Here is an 18,288-nt window from a genome sequence, read left to right on the forward strand (position 1 = left end):
CCGCTGCTGCCCAGCATGGGACTTGTAAGAGATATCTTTCCACTCGCTAGTCACTGCCCAAACTAGGAATGGAGTGGATATGTCTCTGCTTGACTTCCCCTCCCATAGCTGAGACTGGTAGAGTACTGGAAACTCTCCAGGTGCCATCCTGGGAGGGGACTAAATGCTCAGGGACTATCCATATGTGCCTCAAACCAGATCGCTTTGGACCAAGGAAACAGAGAATCCGGATGGACCATCCCAAGGCCTGGGAACAGTGACACCAAGTAGCCACACATTTCCTAAAATATATCCTTGGAGAAGTTTGGCAAAGAGGATTTACATGAATGAGGGTTATCATGGTGACAAGGGTTATTATGGCGACAAGGGTTATGTAATGGGGTGGAGCAGAGAGTGGGAAGGGCCAGTAATATAGTATTAGTCAAAGCAAGGTAAGGGAGGTTTCTATTCCTGTTGCAATCCCTGCATTGAATTTAGTCCTCTTGGGACGAGAACGGGTATTAAAGGAGACTTTAACCCACTCCGTTTGTTATTATTAACATTAGCAAATACCATAATTATTAAACAGTTACTATGAGAAGTAGCATGGCTCAGTGGCAAGAGCCCGGGCTTGGGAGTCAGAGCTCATGGGTTCTAATCCCGGCTCTGCCACTTGTCAGCTGTGACTGTGGGCAAGTCACTTAACTTCTCTGTGCCTCAGTCACCTCATCTGTAAAATGGGGATTAACTGTGAGCCTCACCTGGGTCAATCTTATTACCCTGTATCTACCCCAGCGCTTAAAACAGTGGTCTGCACATAGTAAGCGCTTAACAAATACCAACATTATTATTATTATTACTACGCTGCAGGCACTGTACTAAGCACTGGGGTGGATACAAGATAATCGGGTTGGACACAGTCCCTGTCCCACATGGGGCTTACGGTTTTAATCCCCATTTTACAGATGAGGTTGAGTGACTGGCCCAAGGTCACATAGCAGACCAGTACTGAAGTGAGACTAGAATCCAGGTCCCCTAATTACCAGGCTTATCCATGTTTTTTCTCCGACTAGGCCATGCTACTTCTCTGAACTTTCTCAAGAGCTTAGTACAGTGACCACTCAGTGCATAGTAATAATTGATTGAGTCAGAGCACAGTGAGAAGTTGACCGCATTTGTTTGGCAACCAGACTGATGGTCCCCATCCCGATAAGGGATGGCACAATTTTCTAGCTCTGTGATAAGGGTCCTCACCTTCTGCCTAGCACTGAGGTTGGAAGTTTGGGGACTGGGATGTTTCAGGATCATGAAGCATCTGATCAGCTCCATCCAAAGGGTTTGAAGAAGCCCCCGTCAGCCGCCTCTCTCCCAGGCTTAGTTTACTCTTTAGGAGTGAACAGAAAAAGTCTACAACCTGTAAAGTTTGGAAAATCTGGGCTGGGACTAACACAGTGAGGGAAATTCAGTCTGAGGAAGGAGAGCCAAGGATAGCACGTCCACATTCTGGGATTAGGGAATGTGATGGAACAGCAAAGGATGCTTGTGCAGTGTTCGGTCCTAACACAGGAATGATTAAGCCTATAGGGAAAGGGGGCTTGAGATTGGCTACGTTTCCTCAATTTCTGAACTACCAAATGCTTCAAGCCTAGAAAGGAGCATGAGGTGAGGAAGAGACTCTGCCTACCCAGAACCAGCTGGGAGAAGGGCATTCATGCTTCCACCCATTTGTGGCTGAAGGTTAATGTAAAAATTTGACAGGTTACGCAACATGGGAGGAAAGGAGGAGGGGTGGCTGACTGAATGACAGTTACCCGCAGGCTCAGAGATCTGAATTAAGCTGTGGGAAGTGATGATTTCGGGGAGAGATAATAATGACTGTGATATTCGTTAAGTATTTACTATGTTCCAAGCACTATAGGGTAGATATGAGATCTTTAGATGTAAACTGGTTATGGGCAGGAATGTGTCCACCAACTCTGTTGTGTTGCACTCTCCCAAGCACTTAGTACAGCACTTTGCAAGCGGTAAGTGCTCAGTAAATACCATTGCTTGATTGATGAATAGGTCGGTCACAGCAGTTACCAACAAATGAGGCTCACAATCTGAGTAGGCAAGAGAATGGTATGACAGATGAGAAAACCTTTTGACAGATGAGAAAACCGAGGCACAAAAGGCCAGCAACTGGTGGAGCTGGGATTAGAACTCAGGTTCTCTGATTGCCGGGCCCATGTTCTTTTCATGAGGAGGAGTGAGAGAGAATCTCCAAGGAGGGGGACAAATGTGGGTCAGGGACTGTGTCCAACCTGATAAACTTGTACCTACGCTGGCTCTTAGTACAGTTCCTGTCAGTTAGCACTTTAACATTAAACATAAAAGCACAAAATAAAACAAAAGACCAAAAGCTCTTGTTCCTGAGGAGATTGCTGTAAGGGCCCTGGAGAGAGGGATGCCATTTCTAAGGAATTTGAGCAGGTCCCCAGTGGTGGGGAGAGCTTCACTACCTGGCTTGGTGGTGGGGAACAGGCCATGACAGAAGACGGTAACACTGTCCTCTTCAAGGATGAAGCTGGCAACAGTGGGCTTCATCTTGAGAAGCAGCGTGGCCTAGTGGAAAGAGCATGGGCCTGGAAATCAGAGGATGTGGGTTCTAATCCCAGCTCCACCACCTGTCTGCTGTGTGACCTTGGACCAGTCACTTTTCTGTGCCTTGAAATTCCCTTGTAAAATGGGAATTAAGACTGTGAGCCCCATTTGGGACAGGGATTTTATCTGACCTAACCATCTTTTATCTACCCCAGTGTTTAGAACGAAGCACTTAATACCACAATTATTAACTTTTATCATCATCCATGAGGGTTAGTGCCTTTGAGAGCAAATCTCTTACACATCTTGTTGATGAAAATACAGGCCTGGCCCCTTGTCCTGCAGGGTGTGGTTGGGCTCGGATGTCAACAGTTGGGAGGGGAAAGCATGTCCTTCCCACCAGATAATTCAAGCAGTAGTGGGTTTTCAGAAACCTGTGTGGCCATGTGCAAATGTTTGCGGCCGGTTGTGGCTGCCAAAGCAGAAGAGATGCAGGAGTACGCAGACCGCCCCAAAACCAAAAAGCTTCCCCACTTCTCTCAAGACTCTCTATGACTCTGAGCATGCCATCATGGTTCCTCTGAAGAAAGAAGATGATCCTTGGATTTGCCCCATATATCTTTAATTTACTTATTTATATGAATGTCCATCTCCCCTTCTAAGCTGTTAACTTATCTCGGGCAGGGAACATGTCTACCAATTCTCTTGTATTGTCCGCTCCCCAGTGCTTAGTACAGTGCTCTGCACATAAGAAGTGCAGGAGAAATACAATTGATTGGCTTCCAGCCTATTACAAACACGGAGGGAATGCTAAACACCTGGCAAGAACATTTCAATATTGTCCTGCAGTGTAGCCTAGTGGAAAGAGCACAGGTCAGGGAGTCAGAGGACCTGGGTTCTAATCCTGCTTCTGCCACTTTTCACTTGTGTCCCCTTGGGCAACTCACTTCTCTTGTCTGTCCCTCAGTTCCCTCATTGGCAAAAGAAGGTTTCAAAGCCTGTTGGCCCTCCTCCTCAGACTGGGAGCTCCACGTGGGATCTGATTATCTGGATCTCCACAGTGCTTGGCACACAGCAAGAACTAAACAAAATACCACAGTCATCATTGAGAAGCAGCGTGGCTCTGTGGAAAGAGCCCGGGCTTGGGAGTCAGAGGTCATGGGTTCTAATCACAGCTTCGCCACTTGTCAGCTGTGTGACCTTGGGCAAGTCACCTAACTTCTTGGTGCCTCAGTTACCTCATCTGTGAAGTGGGGATTAAAACTGGGAGCCCTATATGCGACAGAGACTCTGTCCAACCCAATTATCTTGTATTTGCCCAAGTGCTTAGTACATAGGAAGCAGCATGGCTCAGTGGAAAGAGCACGGGCTTTGGAGTCAGAGGTCATGGGTTCGAATGCCAGCTCTGCCACCTGTCAGCTGTGTGACTGTGGGCAAGTCACTTCACTTCTCTTTGCCTCAGTTACCTCATCTGTAAAATGGGGATTAAGACTGTGAGCCCCACGTGGGACAACCTGATTCCCCTGTGTCTACCCCAGCTCTTAGAACAGTGCTCATAGTGAGCGCTTAACAAATACCAACATTATTATTATTACTTAACACGAGCCATTTGAAAAACAAGCCCAAACAAAAAAAAGTCAAAACAAAAAGCAGCATGGCCTAGTGCAAGGGGCCTGGGAGATTAGACTGCAAGCCCGTCAAACGGCAGGGACTGTCTCTATCTGTTGCCGACTTGTTCATTCCAAGCGCTTAGTTCAGTTCTCTGCACATAGTAAGCGCTCAATAAATACTATTGAATGAATGAATTGAAAGGACTGTGTGCCTAGCATGTAGTAAATGCTTAACAGACACCATTTAAGAACAAAAAACCAAAAACAACTATCAGACTATTGGAGAGGTCATTAAACCAATGAGAGCCATGTAAAATGGAAGATCACCTGGACCAAATAACATACCCACAGAAATCTACAGAGATACAGGAAACACCTTGATTAAACACTCACATAAATATTTTTCCCAACACATGGACCACTGAGGAAGGCCACAAGATCAATCAATCCTATTTACTGAGCCATTAAACAGTAATCTGCTGTATTGTGTGGTACTCTCTCAAGCACTTAATACAGTGATCTGAACATAATAAGCACTCAAATATAGTTGAGCACTTACTGTGTGCAGAGTACTGGACTAAGTATTTGGGAGAGTGTAACATAAGAGGGTTGGTAGACACATTCCCTACCCACAACAAGCTTGGGCAGTCAGACATTAAAATTGCCACAAGCCCCCGGTTTGCACCAGCCAGGACCTTCCTGGACTGGGGGAGCCACAGTGACACTTAGGAGAGTTCAAACCCCCACTCTGATCACCAAATGTACTGTGAAAAGCCTTATACTTAATTTTACCAAACTGCAAGTTAGTGACACATAAACATACTCTCTCCAGTCCACCAAAAGTCCAATACCAGTCTTTGGTCAAAGGAGCCTCTTCACTCAAACCTTCTTCTTTCAAGTGCCACTCTCCAGCACGTTCCTGTGCCACATCCCTTCCTCTCACCTGCTTCCTTCTTGCTTCTCTGCCTACTTCTGCTCCTTACATGCTCTCTTCTGTGCCACTTCAAGAAGACCCCTGGCCATTCCAAATGAGCGCCTTTTATCTCCCTTAGGTGTGGCAGCTGGGGTTGGGGAGAGGAGGCTCTACATGGCAGTCGTTGATTAGTCCAGGCCTATTACTGGGTAGAACAGGGAGAGAAAGCCCCGCCTCTCTCCACGCTCCACCCCCACAGGCCTGCAATCACCTGTCTCAGGTAGAGCCCATCCGTGGTTTCGCCAAGTCTCTTCCTTGTTGTGCACAGGATCACTTTAAGGGCAGCTTGCGGGCTCACCACAAAAATCAATCAATAAGTAACTAGATTACAGATATGCACATTCATATTGTGGGGCTGAGGAAGGGTGGAATAAAGAGAGCATCTCATAGGTGCCATCATCTTCCTCAGCATCTTAAAGAAGGTATTAGATCAAACTGCTGTAATTCCTGAGCCTCTCTATCTCCAGCAAGATTCTAGGCAGTGGACACCTGGATCAACTAATAAAGAACTGTGTTGACCAAGTTCTCTCAGGATCCTGAAATACACAGATGCTAAGGGAACATAGTTGCAGGTCATTCATTCATTCAACAGTATTTATTGAGCACTTACTATGTGCAGAGCACTGTACTAAGCGCTTGGAATGTACAATTGGGCAACAGATAGAGACAATCCCTGCCCATTGACGGGCTCACAGTCTAATCGAGGGAGACAGACAGACAAAAACAATAGAGATAAATAGAATCAAGGGGATGTACATCTCATTGACAAATAAATAGGGTAAGAAAAATATATACAACCCATAGGAAGTGGCCTGACATAGAGGAAAGAGCACAGGTCTGGGAGTCAGAGGGCCTGGGTTCCGATCCCGGCTCTGCCACTTGTCTGCTATGGGACCTTGGGCAAGTTAGTTTAACTTCTTTGTCCCTCAGTTCCCTCAACTGCAAAATGAGTCTGCCTCCTTAGATTGATCTGCACTTAGACTGTGAGCCCCATGTGGGTCCTGATGACCTTGAAATTTCCCAGCACTTAGTACAGGGCCTGACATGTAGTAAGCACTTAACAAATAGCATAGTTATCGTTTTAAGTACTAGAGATGGCTGATGGGCTTAAAAGCCAGAATTCTGAAGCAGCACGGCCTTGTGGCAAGAGCATGGGAGCTAGAGGTCCCGGGTTCCAATCTCCGCTCTGCCATTTGTCTGCTGTGTGACCTCGGGCAAGTTGCCTAACTTCTCTCTGCCTCAGTTTCCTCATCTGTAAAATGGGGATTAAGAGTGTGAGCCTTACGTGGGCCAGGGTCTGTGTCCAACTTTATGCTCTTAAAATCAGGGAAGCTTCTGCTCTGCCATTATTTTCCATAATAATAATAGTAATTATTATAATGGTATTTGTTAAGTGCTTACTATGTGCCAAGCACTGTTCTAAGCACTAGGGGAGGTGCAAGGTAATCAGGTTATCCCATGTGGGGCTCACAGTCTTAATCCCCCTTTTCCAGATGAGGGAACTGACGCACAGAGAAGTGAAATGACTTGCCCAAGGTCACATGGCAAACAAACGGCAGAGACGATTTTAGAACCCAGGGCTTTCTGATTCCCAGGCCTGTGCTCTAGCCGCTCGAGGCCAGAAACTTTGGATCATATTCGATTGTCCTCTCCAAAGTACTTGGTAGAGCGCTCTGCAATAGTAGGTAGCTGAAAATTTGACTGATTGATTGATTGATTGCAAGATTGACTGCAGGGAAGACTGGCGAGCCCCTCGGAAAGTGTAATATCATTGCCATCAGCAAGGAGCCTTTCTGTAGTACTCACCCAAGGGTTTAGTGCAATGTTCTGCAACCAGTAAGTGCTCAAGAAATACCACTAGTCGATTAAAATGATATCCTGGGTCTACCCAAGTCCCAAGAGGTCACTTTTAGCGGCATGGGAAGGCTCGGCCAGCTATGGCCCTTGGACACAGAATAAGTCCCTTTGCCCCAGAGTAAGCCTCCCTTTTTATTCAGCTCCCCCTCCCCTCCCTGGCACCCCGATTCGCTCCCCTTGCTCTACCCCCACCCCCAAGCCCTCCAGCACTGGTGTAAATATGAACATATCTATATTTCTATTTATTTATATTGACGCCTATTTACTTGTCTTGATGTCCGTCTCCCCACTTCTAGACCATAAGCCCGGTGTGGGCAGGGATCGTCTCTCTTGATTGCTGAATTGTACTTTCCAAGCACTTAATACAGTGCTCTGCACAGTAAGCGCTCAATAAATACAATTAAATGAATGAAAGACACTGCTTGAGAGTTGGGGTTGAGCGAGGAATCGGGCGTTCAACTGCTCCGAACCATGTCTGCCTCTCCCTCTAGCCTGTGAGCTCATTACGGGCAGGGAACGGTTCGACCGACTGTGTCTTATTCTACTCTGCGAAGCATTTAGTTCAGTGCCCTGCACACAGCAAGCCCTCAGTAAACACCTCTGATGGATTTTGGCCTGGGGGCCCCGAGATGCGCATGCCGCAGCTTCTCTAGACTGCAGTGCCCTCTTCTCCATTCTTTCCTCTCGGCTCACTCAAAACCAGAATGAGCTAGCCCGCCAGGCGTTGCAGTATCAATCAATCAACCATATTTATTGAGCGCTTACTATGTACAAGGCACTATACTAAGCACTGGGGTGGAAACAAGCACATCGGGTTGGACCCAGCCCCGTCCCTCATAGGACACGCCGTTTTATTCCTCATTTTACAGATGAGGTACTTGAGAAGTGAAGTGACGTGCCTAAGGTCACACAGCAGACGAGTGGCGGAGTCGGGATCAAACCCATGACCTTCTGACTCCCAGATTCTTGCTCTATCCACTACATCAAGCTCCTAGGTGGCTACCACTGGACTGGGCATTGGCCCGTTGGATTTTGGTGTTTGTCGGTCAAACCATCACCGCTTGAAACTCTCCCAGCATGTTTGGAGGCGCTGGCTTGATGGGCCAGTGAAGGATCCCTGGAGATAGAGAAAAGAAAAGGAAGCTCCCTCAGTTCTGGTGGCACATCATGGGTTCTTTTCCCTGGGACCAGGGCCCGGGTATCTCTGAGCAGCTGGCAGTGAGCTTCCTGAATGTGACACTCGTCTCCGATGTCGGTCGGCCACATTCCCCGGACAGGGCAGAGCCATAGACTACTGGAATGAGAGTGTGAGGGGGCTGAGGAACATTTGGGGGCTACCTTCTCCGTCCTCTGAACGGTGCTTTCCCCCAGCCGAGGTCCACCATGCAGGACGAAGATGGATACATCATGTTAGACTTCAAATCCAGAATCCACGCCACCTCCAAGGGTCCTTCAGGTAGGAATCCCAATCCCCCTTCTTAAGAGTGTCCAGGATGAGTGGAGAGAGGTGTGGCGGAGCGTGATCGTTTCTCTTTCAGATGATTCTTTACTGTTTTTTAAAATGGTATAAGTTAAACGCTTACATATCTGTAATTTGTTTACTTATATTAATGTTCTTCTCCCCCCATCTAGACTGTAAACTCATTGGGGTCAGGGAATGTGTCTGTTTATTGTTGTATCATACTCTCCCAGGTGCTTATACAACCCTCTGCACACAGAAAACGCTCAGTAAATACAAGTGAATGAATGAATGAATATGCCAGGCCTAACTGTACTAAGCTAAGGGTGGGATATAAGAAAATCAGTTTGGGTAGAGTCCACGTCCCTCATGAGGCTCACAGTTTCAATCCCCATTTTACAGACGAGGTAACTGAGGCCCAGAGAAGTTAAGTGACTTGCCCAAGGTAATGCAACATACAAGTGGCGGAGCTGGGCTTAGAACCCAGGTCCTCTGTCTCCCAGTCCCGTGTTCTTTCCACTGGACAATATCGCTTCTCTGTTCTCTCGGGATCTCTTTGCCCTCTTGTAGGCTGTTCTGGCTGCTGGTGGAAACACCCAATTTTATGTCAGTCAACCCGATTTTCAGCTGATCTATACCTGATCAGTGCTGATCTGCCATCAGACGCCTTTACGGTCCTACATTTTCATTTAAACCCCCACTATCCCTTCACCTTTGCTCTCATCTCTGAATCCCATGGCTGGGAAGCAGAGCTTCCGTTCACAAGAACCTGGGAGGAGTGAGGAGGAGGGGCAACAAACTCAAGAATTTCTGAATTTCCACAGAAGCTTCTGCATGACATCGTCAGGTTAGGCTGTGTAACATGTATAGCGTAATGGGCATCCGTCAGTCTTACGTCAATCACTCAGTCAATCCATCCTATTTCCCGGAATTGATCTTTCTGCTACAACCTGGCCTGCACATGTCACTCCTCGAATGTCAACTTACTGTACCTCAATCTCATCTATCTCGCCACTGACCTCTCGCCCACATCCTGCCTCTGGCCTGGAACACCCTCCCTCTTCAAATCTAACAGACAGACACTGCCCCACCTCAGATCCTTACGGAAGGCAAATCTCCTCCAACAGATCTTCCCTGACTAAGCCCTCATTTTTTCCTCTCCCACTCCCTTCTGCATCAACCTTGCACTTCGATTTGAACCCTTAACTAACCCCTCCCTCAGTCCCACAGTACTTAAGTACAAATCGATACTTTTTTTATTTATATGAATGTCTCTAGACTGAAAATTCGTGTGGTCAGAGAACATGTCTACCAACTCTGTTATACAGTCCTCTCCTCAGCACTTAGTACAGGGCTCTGCACAAAGTAAGCACTCAATAAATACGACTGATTGATCGTTTGAATGTGTACTATATAAAGTCCTGTACTAAAGCACTGTAAAGAATCTAATAGCTGAAGGCACGATGCCTGCCGCCGTGAACCTACAGTCTAGTGGGTAAGTCAGACGGAATCAATCCCTGGTATTTACTGAGTGCTTATTGTAAAGAATATGCCATTAGGAAGAAGTGCTCAAATAGCAGAAAATATGTACAAAAGTGCAAAATGAAGAAGCGAGGACAGTAATGCTGTGGTGCCACCGTGAGGCCTTGCGCAGTGACAGGTCAATGCTCTTGTCTCCTGCAGAGTGCGTCTGCGCTGGGCTGGATCTCCGTGGCAACCTTCCAGCCCTGACAGGCCATGGTCTCTCTGCAGGTGCCCCCGGCCTGCCTCCCTCATGGCGTTGGATGACTCTGGCCCTGCTGATTCTCTGCCTGGGGATGCTGATTGGGCTGACTGTGTTGGGAAGCATGTGTAAGTACCAATCCCAGCCGGGGTGATACTGAGGCAGGGCCCCCGTACACCCGCCCAAGTCCTCTTTCTCCACCAGACCACTGGAGACAGAGCTTGCCTGGGCTCCATCGAAACCGCAGGTCCTCCAGTGACTGAGTCCATATAGCTGGGCAAGTCACTGAACTTTTTTTATTATTATTATTATTATTAAGTGCATCGAGTCGTTCCCAATTCATAGAGACTCCGTGGATATACTCTCTCCAGAGCATCCTGTCCTCTGCCATAATCCGCGACCTTTCTTACGGCTCTGTGTTATCGTTGTTCTGGTCTCTATCCATCGAGCTCCTTGTCTGCCTCTTCCATATTCTCCCTGAACTTTTCCTACCATATTATTTTCTCCAGACAATTAGTCCTCCTGACTATGTGCCCGAAATACGCTAATCTAAATTGAGTCATTTGGCCTTCTAAAGTCCATTTTGGTTTAATTTGCTCTAAAATCCATTTGTTTTTCTTTCAGGCAATCCATGGTATTCACAAAAGCCTTCTCCAAACCACATTTCAAAAGAATCAGTTTTCTTTTTATCCTGTTTTTTTTAATGGCATTCATTAAGTGCTTACTATGTGTCAAGCACTGTTCTAAGTGCTGGGTAGAGAGAAGTTGTTCAGGTTGGACACAGTCCCTGTCTCACATGAGGCTCACAATCTAAATTGAAGGGTTAAAATTCAGTCCTCATTGCACAGATGAGATAACTGAACCATAGATAAATTGACTAATTTGCCAAGGTCACACAGCAAGTAACTAGCAGAGTCAGGATTAGAAAACAGATCCTCTAGCTCCCAGGCCTAGGCTCTTTCTACCAGGACCTACTGCTTCTCTGAACCTCATTTTCCTAAATTGGAAAATGGGGATTCAATGTTTGTTTTCCCTCCTTCTTAAACTGTGGGAGAGGGACGGTAACCAGCCTGATTAATTTCCACCTAACCCAGTGTTTGACACATAGTAAGCACTTAATAGATATAATAATAATAATAACTGCTTTGAATATGGCTCCAGACTTAACCCATTTGAGCTCCAACCAGGAAAGTCTCCTTTGTCCCTCCTAAATGATCCTACTTGGACGTCTTTCATGATAATAGTCATAGTTAAGTGCTTTCTAGGTGCCAAATACTAGGGTAAATACAATATAATCATGTCTGACCTAATTCCCATTCCACGTGGGAGTCACAGTGGAAGCCCAGAGAAATCAAGTGACTCGACCAAGGGCAGACAGCCAGCAAGTGGCAGAACTCGGGTTAGAAACCACGATCTCACACTCTTAGGCTTGGGGGTCTTTCCACTAGGCCATGTTGCTTCTCGTCTTCACTCTTTCTACTAGGCCACTCGCCTTCCTCCTGAGCAGCCCCAGATGTCTACAGAGGATTCCCAGTGCAATGGAAGATCAAGACCAAGGGCCCAGAAAGATTTTTTTAATGGTAGTCATTTAATGCTTACCACGTGCCAAGCACTGTTCTCATCCCTGAAGAAGATACCAGCTGAACACAGTCCCTGTCCAAAATGGGGCTCAGAGTCTAAGTAGGAGAGAGTAGAATTTAATCCCTATTTTACAGATAAGGTAACTGAGCCCCAGAGAAGTTAAGTGACTTGCTCAAGGTCACACAGCAGAAGAATGGCAGAGCCGGAATCAGAACCCAGGTCCTCCCAGACTCCCAGACCAGCTCTCTTTCCTTCAGACCGTGCTACTTCCTCAAGAATCCTAAAGATTTGAATCTTTATTAACCTTCCTGTTTACTCCTGCTGCTCTGACACTACATTCTGCCCTTCTTGGTCTCTGAAGCACCTCCTGAGCCTGAAGCCAGAATTAGGTTGCCTCACGGGATGACACATCTCTTCAGAGACATTCACTTGACCGCGGCAAATATTTTAAAAAACACCGCCCTCCAGAGGAACCAAGACTGTTGGGTTATCTGAACCTTGATTTAATGGAGTGCTTTTGTCTTTCCAAAGGACGTTCATTTTTCTTTCGTTTTCTATTCACAGCATCCCTGCTAGATGGGGAGAGACATTTTGCAGATAAATCCATCAATCAATGGTATTTATGGAGCACTTACTGTGCGCAGAGCTCTGTTCCAAGCACTTGGGAGCATACAGAATAACATAGAGCTTACAGTCTAGGGGACCTTAAAGATAAAGAAAGTAAAGGCCAGAGAAGTCGTGACCTACCTAAGGTCCTGCAGCAGACTGGTGCCTCTGCTGCCTCTCTGCCCCCCCTTCACCTCCCCTCAACTAAGCCCCCTTTTCCCCCGCTTTCCCTCTGCTCCGCCCCCTCTCCCTTCCCCTCCCCTCAGCACTGTGCTCGTCTGCTCATTTGTATATATTTTTATTACCCTATTTATTTTGTTAATGAGATGTACATCCCCTTGATTCTATTTATTACTACTGTTTTTGTCTGTCTTCCCCGATTGGACTGAGAGCCCGTCAATGGGCAGGGATTGTCTCTATCTGTTGCTAAATTGCACATTCCAAGCGCTTAGTACAGTGCTCTGCACATAGTAAGCGCTCAATAAATACTATTGAATGAATGAACTAATGTCCTTAGGTCCTCGGACTCCCAGTCCCATGAAGAACTCAACTTGGAGATGGTTCTAGGGGAATCTCTCCGACTCTAGATGGCCATCTAGCTCTCAGACCGGGCCTATTCCGAGTCAGAATCCCCAATCTCAACGAAATGAGGCCCAAGTGAAGAGCAGCTCCAATCCCTCTGCAATACTGTTGACTCCTCTCTTTGCAAATTCGCTCTCTTTCTTACTTCCAGAAACCTCTTTGTATTTGTTAAGCGCTTACTATGTGCCGAGCACTGTTCTAAGTACTGGGGTAGATACAACGTAATCAGGTTGTCCCATGTGGGGCTCACAGACTTAATCCCCATTTTACAGATGAGGTAACTGAAGTAGAGAGAAGTTAAGTGACTTGCCCAAAGTCACACAGCTGATAAGTGGCAGAGGCAGGATTAGAACCCATGACCTATGACTCCCAAACCCGTGCTCTTGCCACTAGGCCATGCTGCTTCTCTCTTTGTCCCAGAATGAGTCTTTCTGCCCCAAACACAGTGGGTTCTCAGTCAGGGTCAGCCCACCAGGGCTCTCTCCGACCCCTTGGACACCAGCTCTGGTTCCAGCCCACCCCACGGGCCTCTCAGGTTTCTGGGGAACTTCCGGTCCAAAGGGGCCTCATAAATCATCCTGGGGGCTGGGGGCTAGCGACGTACCCATCTTCCAGAAAGAGACCCTGGATCGCTTCATTGTGGCAGCTGATTTAAAAGTGGCAAACATCCATTCTCCTGCTTCTCCCACAGACAGCAGGCAGCAGGCTCTCTTGCAGCAAATAACCCAAAAGTACTGCCAGGAGTTAAGCAGCAAGCCAGGAGGTAAGTAAATAATTAAGTGTGTGTCGGGGGTGTGTGTGTTTGTGCACCCTTACTATGTGGAGGCACTGTTCTAAGCGCTGAGCTAGATACTATCTAATCGGGTCGGACCCAGTCCCTGTCCCGCGTGGGGCTCACAATCTTAATCCCCATTTTACAGATGGGGTAACTGAGGGCCAGAGAGGTGGCATGCTCAAGGTCACACAGGAGATAATCGTTATGGGCAGGGAATGTGTCCGTTTATTGTTACATTGTACTCTCCCAAGCGTTTAGTACAGTGCTCTGCACACAGTAAGCACTCAATACATATGATTCAGTGAATGAACATATACGCTATTTGTTAAGCATTCAACAGGTGTTTAACCCTGTGTTAAGTGCTGGGGTAGTAATAATAATAATGGCATTTTCTAAGTGCTTACTATGTGCCAGGCACTGTAGTAAGCACTGGGGTAGATACAAACAAATCGGGTTGGACACAGTGACTGTCCCACGTGAGGCTCAACAGTCTTAATCCCCATTTTACCGATGAGGTAACCGAGGCACAGAGAATCTAAGTGTCTTGCCCCAAGTCACATGACACACAGATGGCGATGTCAGGATTAGAACCTAGGTCCTTCCGACTTCCAAGCCCGTGCTCTATCCACTAGGCAATGCTGCTATTCTATTCATTATGTGGGGAGGATGAGGTGGGGATGGGAAGGGTTAGAGAGGCAGATGGCCCCATTGGCCCCTCAGAGGGACTCTGGGGAGGGGGAGAGGGCAGAGGGTGGAAAGAGATGCAGGATGTGCCTATGATTCATGAGAGGCAAATTGCCTGGCCTTTTCTCCAGGTCACAAATGCAGCTCCTGTGATCACAACTGGAGATTCCACGGAGGAAAGTGCTATGGCTCATTTAAGAATAACAAAACATGGGAGGAAAGTAAAAAGTACTGCGATGACCGCAACTCCACTCTCCTGAAGATTGACACTCAAGAAGCTTGGGTAAGGAGCTCGGCCTCTTTCCCCATTTCTCCAGGAGCTGAATTCCTTGTCAGTGTCATCATTAATATTTCTGGTGCCTACGCTGTGCAGAAGGCTCTCCTGGATCTTGGGAGCACGCAAAGAAGAGGTGAGTAGTGGACAACCCCAACCAACCCCCAAGGAGCTCAAGATCTGGAGTGCGGGGAAGGATAACATAGAAACTATTCAAAATTGAAAGTCACAGGTAACATGCCAATATTCTGGGCCAGTTTCTGAGAAAAAGTGAGATAATCTGTCACATTAGGAAACTGGGAGCACTGGTGAAGCTTTTGCTCAGGAAGTCCATCCCTTCTTGATAGCGGGGCACCTTGCATGTACGTCCTCAGACACTGAATTCCAGTGTTCAGCTGAGCTGCAGTCCTGTTTAGACTTTGTGTTACCGGGTCCTTAAAGCCAACATCTACAGAGCTGCTTGATGAGGAATATCTGCTTCTGCCCCATTTAGAATTTCATCCAAGGGAGACCTGATTTCACTCGCTGGATCGGATTGTCCCGCCCATCCTCCGGTGGGCGGTGGACGTGGATGGACCACTCAGCTCTCACCGACAACTTGTGAGTCTTCGGCCAATCGTACATCCCCTTAGGATTAGTTTCTCCCTGTCCTTATCTTTTTCTGACTTACTGCTTCTCCCTCCACCCATTCCCACCCTCCAGATTCCCCCTCACTGCTTCGTCCCAATTTCTTAAAGAAAAGAGAACAGGTTGCCTGTACAACGACTACAAACTGTAGTCATTCTGGGGGGAGAGGAAACAATGTTTTCTTCCACCCAAAAGGAAACTTTGGAGCAGCAGGTGATGGTCTTGGATGGAGATTGTTGGGGTAGTGCTTTTTTTATGATATTTGTTAAGTGTTTCCTGTGTGCCGGGCACTGTCCTAAGCTCTGGGGTACATAAAAGATAATCAGGTTGGGCTAATTGTGGGCCAGGAGTGTGTCTGATTGGTGTTATGCTGTACTCTCTCGAGTGCTTAGTATAGAGCTCTGCAAACAGTAAGCACTTAATAAATGCTACTGAATGAATGAATGACAGTGAATGTTCCACATGGGACACGTGCTATTAATTCCCATTTTGCAGATGAGGTAATAAAGGCACAGAAAAGTTAAGTGATTTGCCCCAGGTTGCACAGCAGACAACTGGAGAGCCGGGATTAGAACCCAGGTCCTTCTGACTCCGGGCCCATACTCCATCCGCTACGCCATGCTGCTTATCAAAATGATCGTAGCGAACACAGGCCATGTCCGATGTAGGACTCACAGCCTTAATCCCCATTTCACAGATGAGGCAACTGAGGCACAGAGAAATGAAGTGACTAGCTCAAGGTTATACAGCAGACAAGTGACCAAGCTGGCTTTAGAACTCAGGTCCTTCTGATTCCCAGGCCCATATTCTATCCAATAGGTCAAGCTGCTTGCTACTAGGGGTTGAGCTTTGAGAGACTGAGGTTTTGTTTCTGGTGAACTGGGGCAGAAGAGGTTTCCAGAAGCTGACCTCTTCCGTTTTCTCCCACATACCCCAATAAAAGCAAATTGGAAACACCCAAATATCCTTCAGGATCATCCAATCCAGATTCTATTGTACTCAGCCACCAACTGGCTAGAGTATTTATTGGCTGCTTATAAAGAAATAACCCTAAATTCTTCTTAGTCACTATACCAGGTCTGAGTCACCCAAAACCTGCTCCATCCCAGAAGTCCAGGCAACTCTGAAGCTTCTATTAAGAATTCTAGCAGAAGCTAGAGAAGCAGTGTTGCCTAGTGGATAGAGCCAGGACCTGGAAGTCAGAAGGAACTGAGTTCTAATCCCAGCTCTGCCACTTCAATTGATCATATTTATTGAGTGCTTACTGTTTGCAAAGCACTGAACTGACGGCTTGGGAGAGTATAATATAACCGAGCTGGTAAACACATCAGGGAGCATACAGTCTAGAGCAGGGGGACCAACTTTAATATAAATAAATTATGGGTAGGTACGTAAGTGTTACGGAGCTGAAGTCGGGGTTAGAAAAGGGAGCAAAAGCAAGTGCCCCCGCTGCTTGTCTGCAGGGTAACCTTGGGCAAGTCGCTTTACTTCTCTGTGCCTCAGAGAAGCACATCCGTAAAATGGGGATTACGACTATGAGTCCCGTGTGGGACACGGACTGTGCCGAACCTGATTAGATTGTATCTGCCCCAGCGCTCAGCACAGTGCTTGACATATAATAACAGGAGAGCCTCCTGTCTCTCCCCACTCCAGTCCAACTTCACTCTTCAGCCCAGATCATTTTTCTACAAAAACGTTTAGGGTTTGTCAACCCACCCCTCAAAAAACCCCAGTGATTGCCCATCTGCCTCCGCATCATACAAAAACCCCTCACGACTGGCTTTAAAGCAGTCCATCCCCTCGCACCCTCCTACCTCTCCTCGCTACGCTCCTTCTACAATCCAGCCTGCACACTTTACTCCTCTGACAATAACCTTTTCACTGTGTCTCGATCTCGCCTGTCTCACAGCCAACCTCTGGCCCACGACCTGCCTCTGGCCTGGAATGCCCTCCCTCCTCAAATTCGACAGACAGTGAAATTACTCTCACCCGCTTCAAAGCCTTATTGCGGGCACAAATCCTCCAAGAGGCCTTCCCAGAATACCTCCCCCATTTCCTCTTCTCCCACTCCCTTCCCCACAGCACTTATGTACATATCTGTCATTTATTTATTGGTATCTATGTCCATCTCCCCCCCCCCGCCCCAGGCTGTAAGCTCATTGTGGGCAGGGAATAATAATGTTGGTATTTGTTAAGCGCTTACTATGTGCAGAGCACTGCTCTAAGCGTTGGGGGAGATACAGGGTAATCAGGTCGTCCCACGTGAGGCTCACAGTTAATCCCCATTTTACAGATAAGAATATGTCTGTTTATTGTTATATTATACTTTCCCAAGCACTTAGCACAGCGTAAGTGCTAAATAAATACAACTGATTGCATGAATGAATGAAATCACTTAACAAATACCATTTAAAATAAATAATTCATCTGCATCCCAGTCAATACAATTACTCATCAGGCCTAGGGCCATCCCACTGGCTTGGAGAGAAACTAATGCGTGGCCCCTTCTCCCTCTTCAGGTTTGAGTTGTTGGGAGATGGAGACGAAGGTAAGCACTGTGCCTCCATCCGGAAGAAGAAAATCTCCACTACATTCTGTAGGGAGTTACACTACTATATATGCGAGAAGGTGGGCATCGTGAAAGTCGACCAGCTGGTGTAATGCTTAAGATGCCAAGCAGAGGGGAACAGACTGCATTTGAAAATAAACAGCGGCGTGCATTGTGGGGGACAGGGAAATTCCTGGGATCCTTAAGCCTCGGAGAGAAGAGGGCCTTTTTCTCCAGTGTCTCTGTAAACGTTGGGGCGTCTTTCATATGAGTGAATACCTGGCATTCCTCTCAAGCACCTTCCTGCACAAACTTTTACACCACAGTCTTGTCCCTTCCCCAGTTCTTCCTGAGTTTTCTGCTGTCAGCTTCTGTTTTGGCTCCTTACCATTCCTAGTGTCTCTTGGATGGAAATATTATCCCCCAG

The 18,288-nt window shown here is 47.1% G+C and overlaps 1 protein-coding gene and 1 non-coding gene across 2 annotated transcripts; one reads left to right on the forward strand and one right to left on the reverse strand.

Annotated features, from left to right (window-relative positions):
• Window positions 1–20: 20 nt before the first annotated feature.
• LOC114818108 lies at window positions 21–158 on the reverse strand. The gene has a single exon (XR_003765927.1). It is a non-coding gene; the product is annotated as a small nucleolar RNA SNORA7 (small nucleolar RNA).
• A 10,019-nt stretch (window positions 159–10,177) lies between these two features.
• LOC114817662 (C-type lectin domain family 1 member B-like) lies at window positions 10,178–18,080 on the forward strand. Its single transcript, XM_029081635.2, has 5 exons — window positions 10,178–10,312; window positions 13,645–13,716; window positions 14,544–14,695; window positions 15,180–15,286; window positions 17,833–18,080. The coding sequence occupies exons 1-5, from the start codon at window positions 10,246–10,248 to the stop codon at window positions 17,972–17,974; spliced, it is 540 nt and encodes a 179-aa protein (XP_028937468.2). The 5' UTR covers window positions 10,178–10,245; the 3' UTR covers window positions 17,975–18,080.
• Window positions 18,081–18,288: the final 208 nt, after the last annotated feature.

Source organism: Ornithorhynchus anatinus, chromosome 17 (genome assembly GCF_004115215.2).
Source record: "Ornithorhynchus anatinus isolate Pmale09 chromosome 17, mOrnAna1.pri.v4, whole genome shotgun sequence".
NCBI lineage: Eukaryota > Metazoa > Chordata > Mammalia > Monotremata > Ornithorhynchidae > Ornithorhynchus > Ornithorhynchus anatinus.

What these genes read in the sequence shown, in the direction of transcription:
- LOC114817662 (XM_029081635.2), top strand. Translation starts at nt 10,246, where the DNA reads ATGACTCTGGCCCTGCTGATTCTCTGCCTGGGGATGCTGATTGGGCTG. An exon ending in GACTGTGTTGGGAAGCATGT is followed by an intron (nt 10,313 to 13,644) that starts GTAAGTACCAAT and finishes CTTCTCCCACAG; the next exon opens with ACAGCAGGCAGCAGGCTCTC. An exon ending in TTGACACTCAAGAAGCTTGG is followed by an intron (nt 14,696 to 15,179) that starts GTAAGGAGCTCG and finishes TGCCCCATTTAG; the next exon opens with AATTTCATCCAAGGGAGACC.